Source organism: Poecilia reticulata, linkage group LG9 (assembly GCF_000633615.1).
Source record: "Poecilia reticulata strain Guanapo linkage group LG9, Guppy_female_1.0+MT, whole genome shotgun sequence".
Classification (NCBI taxonomy): Eukaryota; Metazoa; Chordata; class Actinopteri; order Cyprinodontiformes; family Poeciliidae; genus Poecilia; species Poecilia reticulata.
Genome location: NC_024339.1, coordinates 32,710,184 through 32,716,199, shown reverse-complemented (window position 1 = coordinate 32,716,199; position 6,016 = coordinate 32,710,184). Strand labels below are relative to the sequence as shown.

Genomic DNA, 6,016 nt, shown 5'->3' with positions numbered 1-6,016 from the left:
TCCGGTTCTGGTCCAGCAGCTAGTGGCTGTGGTATAGATATAATAAAACCAGACACACTGACAGCAGCAGAGTGAAGCCCAGGTTGGTCCACTTCCTCCTCTTCTGGTAGAAATCCTCCAGCAGCTTCCGGTGCCGGTCCCGCTCCTCCTCCAGGTTCTGCTTGGTCTCCTGCAGGTTCTGCTTCAGCTCCTGGTGCATCCGCTCCAGGATGCCGTCCTTCTCCTTTTCCCAAGCGACCCGGTCTCTGGCCCGGTCCCGCCTGCTCTGCTCCAGCCTCCTCTCAGCCGCCTCTCTCTGCTCTCGCTCAACTTTCACTCGGTTTTCTGAACCTTCTAGTTTTTGTTTCCACTCTTTTCGCTGCAGTTCTTCCTGTTTCCTCCATTTCTTCCCCTCTTCTTCTCGCTCCTTCTTTCTCATCTCGCGTTCTTTCTCAATTATTTCATTCTTTTCCTTCAGCAGCTGATTTTGTTGTTTTCTCTGCTGCTCATGTTGAGACTGCAGAGATTTAATTTCTTCTCTGTGTTTTTTCTTCTGCTCTTCTTCTCTTTTCTTTACTTCTTCTGTCTCTTTCCTGAGTTGTTTTGTTGACTGATGCTCATCTTCACTCTTCTGTTTCACATCCTGTAGTTCTGCTTTTAAAATCCTCTCAATCAACACCTTGGTGAAAAGGTGTGTTGAGAAAACGCTGGTCTTTTCACCTCTAATCGTCTGAACCGTCTCCATCAGTCCTTCAATCTGCCGTCTGTCTCTGATGTCCAGAACTAAATATCTTCCTCCACAGATCTGGAGGAGATCCTGGATGTCCTTGTTCTCTATAAAGTTACCAACATCTGGATGTTCAGGATCTGAGTCTGTAGTGAAGAGGATGATGGTGAAGTCATTGACTCTGGAGCTGAATGTGTCCTGCATGGTGTGTAACTCTCCCTTGTCTTCATCAGTGAGGGGACCCACAGGTAGGACCAGGATGAAGGCGTGGACACCCTCAGGGTCACAGAGGGAGACACACCTGAAGGATTCCTCCATCACTTCCTGCTGAGCTTTTCCATGAAGCCATGATGATCAAAATGATCGGTTCTGGTTCTGCTCTCATCACCAACCAGAACAGGAAGTCCAGAGTCATTCAGTCGATGCAGAAGAAGAAAAATCCTCCATGTTTCCAGATTGAGCTTCACAATGTCTGCTGTTACTGGAGGCTCCCAGGAGAGGGCGCTGTTCATGAGGGAAGAACCAGGAGAACTGGGTCAGAACCAGAACAAAAGGACAGCAGTTGAACGATTATTACAAATAATTATTTTAGATTATAAAGTTATTAAATGAATATAAAATTAACAGTTAATTTAATTTGCATATGTTTTCAGATTAATATGAAAACATAAAAAAGTTTCAGGCCGTAAAATATAACAAAGATTGTTGGAGTTTTACTATCTACATTACTTAGGTTTATATTAACTAGACCGGAAGGAACAAAATGTCTCCTCCTCTCCGCCGGAAGCCTGATGGAAACGAACCAATCAGATCAGCTTAGAGCCGGAAATAGAAGTTAAATATTAATGACGGGCTGCAGCTGAAATCTGGGTCAACATTAAATATTGGTTCAATGTTTGTTTTTGATATTGTTACCCAAAACAGCAGAGAGCAAAAACCGGAAGTTTTTGCATCAGAATAATAAAGAAAGAAAAGCAAAAATAAGTTTGAACATAAAGTCAGTTTAAACTGTAAACTAATTCTCCAAGTTTTTATTGCAAGAGAATCCAAATACATTAATATTAGTATTATTATTAGAAGCAGTTGTAGAACTACTAGTAGTTTGAGTTTAAATCAGAGGTTATATAACTTTGTGTGTCACATGTTTTCTCTTCCGATGAATTCAGCGAGTCTCTTTTATTCACTTGTTTTATTCGCTTTATAACATTAAAACTGAATATTTCCTGTTTTAAAGGTTAAAAAGAAATAAATTATCTGTTCCAACGTTAAAACAAACCGAGTCACATTTACTTCACAGCGGCGGAGTTTAATTTCCTCTCAGCTCAAGTTCACGTCATTTAGTGACTTTAGTGGATCTAATTTGATTTTCCTGCAGAGTCACATCTAGTTAAGTTTTCTATAAACCTCCTCTGACTGAATCCTGACATTTTCACCTCTTTCTGTGTTAAATTAACAAACTTTACTGACCATCAGCTGCTCGGTGTCCGGCTGGTCGATATCGAAAGTATTTAGATTCTCTCTCCTCGTTTCCCTACCCAACCGCTAGGGGGCGTCTTTGAACCAACTGTACATCAGGAAATTTGCGTTTCTCTGTTTATTGTTCAAACTGAAGGTCATAAAGTTTCCTACAGATTAAAATACGTTTATAGAGGTAATAAAAAAAGAAAACATTTTTGCAGTACTTCAAACTGTCGTAACGTGGTTAATGGATTAAACCACTGAAAGATTTACGAATAGAAAAATAATTGAAATAAAATAATTTAAAAATCTGAAATTTTATGAATAAGGATACATTCAATACCGTTACAAAAAAATTGTTAGACTTGAGAAGTTTGAAAGATAAGTCAAGACATCTCCGGTTTTTAGAGTTTCATAAATGTAAATAAAAAAGGTTTTACAAATAAAGATGAATTACTTCAGAGAAAATGAGTCCGTCTTAAATAGACTGGTGCTGGATTTTTTTTCTTTTAATCTTCAGTGATGATGATACTGAACTCTTGTCATGAAGTATTAATGTACCTCTTATTTGTATTATCGCCAAATCGACACGAGTCAATTTGACTTAATGAGAGATAATATTTTATAAAACATTCCAAAGTCGGTAAGAATGTTTCCAATGAGACTTATTTGTCAAATAATTAAAGACACTTTACAGTTATCCAATATTTCTCAACTAAAATTTATTTGTTTTATTTGTCTGATGTTATATTTTAATTTAAAAAGACCTAAAAACGAGGTTATTTTTAAATACCTACTAAATAAATCACATCTCTCCTCAACAGATACAGCTTGGAATTACAGTGCACTTACTAAAAACTGATTTAAATTTTTTAAAAAGTTCCTAGAATTTAACTACATTTAATTAGTTACATTACCTTCTTTAATTAAAACAAATACACTGCTATCACATTTTAAACAGAATAGGTTAAAAGAGTAACCAGTTACTGTTTTAAGCCAATTTACCGAACCGGTTAATAAATACATGATTAGGCTATTTTACAACTGATGGGACTAAAGGATAACTAGATAACTGTGTGAATTTAAGCTACTTATTGTCTGTTCGATATTTACCATACAAAAATTTTGTTAATAAAGAGTTATTAAACTGTTTGCCCTCCCATCTTAAGGCAAAACTGAGTAATTCCTTGAAAATAGGATAAGCTTTTTTACTCTTTGAAAAAAACATTTACATTTAGTTTCACTACTCTACTTTCTTACTTTCAATGAGCACAAAACTGAAGTAGTTATGTTTGGACCCAGTGGTAATCACAGTGCTTCTCATTTGGATCAGCAAGATCCAGTCAGATGCACCACCCAGCTCCAGAGAACAAGATCCACCCTGAAGCCTCCTAAAGCTGCTCTCACTATCAGCACACAGGGTGCAGAGATCGCCCTCTGGTGGAGCAGAGACAGAAGCTCACAAAGTTCAGAGCTGGTCAGCAGCTGAATCCAAGTTTCACGATATGGTTTCAAAATAAAAGTCTAGTTTCTAAGAAAGCGTCTGTTTTAGTACAAACTGAACAAATGAAATGCTAAATAAATCGTTATTAGTAACTTAAAAGTTTATTTTAAAGAATATAAAAAGTAAACACAATTTATTTAACATTCGCTGAATCACATAGAGGGCTGCACAGTGGTGCAGTTGGTAGAGCTGTTGCCTTGCAGCAAGAAGGTTCTAGGTTCGATTCCCGGCCCCGGTCTTTCTGCATGGAGTCTCCATGTTCTCCCTGTGCATGGTGGGTTTTCTCCAGGTACTCCGGTTTCCTCCCACAGTCCAAAAACATGACTGTCAGGTTAATTGGCCTCTCCAAATTGTCCCTAGGTGTGAGTGTGTGTGTGCATGGTTGTGTGTCTCTGTGTTGTCCTGCGACAGACTGGCAACCCGTCCAGGTGACCCCGCCTCTTGACCAGAACATTAGCTGGAGAGGAACCAGCAACCCTCCTGACCCCACTGAGGGACAAGGGTGCAAGAAAATAAATACATTTAATGTCTTAACAAAATTCTTAAGAACACATTTACACATCAACTTGGACAACAGTAGATTTGCTTTTCATCTTTATTGCTTTTATGTCAATAATATTTTCTTACCTGACGTTTCCTGCTGCACAACACCTGAACTCAAAGTGAAAGTTAACTTGATGCATCACCTTTCTGGGGCGGGCCTAAGGCAGCACAGGGGAAAAAGAAAGGCTTGTTTATCATAAATAATCTCTATATGTCTCCATTTGTTGGCAACTTTCATTTACGGATTCTTCCTTTTTTATCTCATTCCTTCTTTTCATCAAATAGTCTGGTGTGAAAACTAATCAATAGAAAGAGTCATCTAATTCAAAAATACATATAAAATATAACCTCATGTTATTTATTTCTCTGGCATATTTTTCTTCTATTTATTAAAAGGAATGATGATTTATACACTTATAACATCAACGGTTTTCTTACAGTACACAAGATTGCAGAAGATAATCTTATGTACAGGCAGCTTATTCAAGATTCTTCTTTATTAATGTTTCCACTAGGTGGCAGTATAACATATTAAGCAGACGACCTTCAGCTCGCTCAACAATATCATCATTATTCTGACATCCTCACTGTGACTCTGTGATCACAAAGATCCAGTGACGATCTGGACCCTCGTTCACCATCAAAGCAGCTGCTCTGAGTGGTAGAAGGTGTTTATTAAAAAAAAAGTAAACTAAAGCAACAAATTCAAATAAGTATTGCTGTGGTTATAAAAATTACTTGGAAAAAACAGTTGAAAGACCAAAGATTTACTCCAAAAACAAAAGTTGCCAAATTAGACAACTTTTGTTGATCTGGAGAGACAAACAGTTTATCTCTAGAAGAAAATAAAACATTTAAATTTAACCGTTCCTATCATCAAAGAACTGTTTGTGTTATTCAGTAATTATAGCTGATAAAGTTATATAGGGTGCAATTAATGTACACAAAAACAATATTTTATTTGAACTTTCATTACATGACTTGTTTTCACCAATAACTCTAAACTTTCATTCCCTGCACCACTAATAAAGAAGATCCCTGTTATCATTTGGCAGAAAATCCTCTAACTAATAAAAACGTGAACATATTTTGTTTCATAAAAGCCTTTAATAAAAAATGTTCACTGCTTAAGTTCTTAAATCTTATTATTGTCACAACAAATAATGGTTTGATATTGACTGACTTGGATAAAATTGAAATGTTCACTTTGAGAAAACATCACCCATCTATTTTCTTACATGCTTATCCTTAGTGGGGTCATGTGGAGTGCTGGTTTGCATCTCTAGAGGTCTATGGGCAGGATTACCCTGGACAGGTCACCAGTCCATTGCAGGATAACACAGAGAGAAAAATAATCATGCACACATGCCTAAGGAAAATTTAGAGAAACCAATCAACCTGACAGCCATGCCAGCTTGATTTGGACTGTATTCTTTCCTGAGTACCCAGTGAATAGAATACTCTCCAGGTACTCGGAGTGAACATGGAGAACATGTAGACTTCATGCAGAAAGACCCTCGGCCGGGAATCAAACTCAGGATCTTCTTGTTTCAAGGCAACAATGATTCCAACTGTGCCCCTGTGCAGCCCAGAGAAAACATTAGTTTTTTTTCTTATTTATGGTAGGGTAGTGTAACCCTGACTACTTTCAATGTGCAGTGTGCTTTAAGTAAGCACAAGTTTAAACTGAAGAGAGTTGCTGGCTTTAACACAATCATTGCTGGTGTAGAAGGGATCAAAGACTAAACTATTTATTCCTTGGGAGCCGAACATCTGATCCATTAATTACATTTAAAATCTTTGAG

The 6,016-nt window shown here is 37.4% G+C and overlaps 1 protein-coding gene across 2 annotated transcripts; it reads right to left on the bottom strand.

Annotated features, from left to right (window-relative positions):
* Positions 1–2,225, bottom strand: LOC108166568 (vicilin-like seed storage protein At2g18540). 2 transcript variants are annotated; one of them, XM_017306589.1, is made up of 2 exons: positions 2,174–2,225; positions 1–1,210 (listed from the first exon to the last, which is right to left on the bottom strand). In XM_017306589.1, exon 2 carries the CDS (start codon positions 1,022–1,024, stop codon positions 20–22), a length of 1,005 nt encoding a protein of 334 aa, XP_017162078.1. In that variant the 5' UTR covers positions 1,025–1,210; positions 2,174–2,225; the 3' UTR covers positions 1–19. The 2 variants fall into 2 exon arrangements, with proteins under 2 accessions (XP_017162078.1, XP_017162079.1); XM_017306590.1 differs by having other exon boundaries at positions 1–1,237; positions 2,174–2,204.
* Between the last annotated feature and the right edge of the window lie 3,791 nt (positions 2,226–6,016).

Excerpts from the sequence above, each read along its gene's own strand:
- LOC108166568 (XM_017306589.1), bottom strand. The coding sequence starts at position 1,024 with ATGGAGGAATCCTTCAGGTGTGTCTCCCTCTGTGACCCTGAGGGTGTC.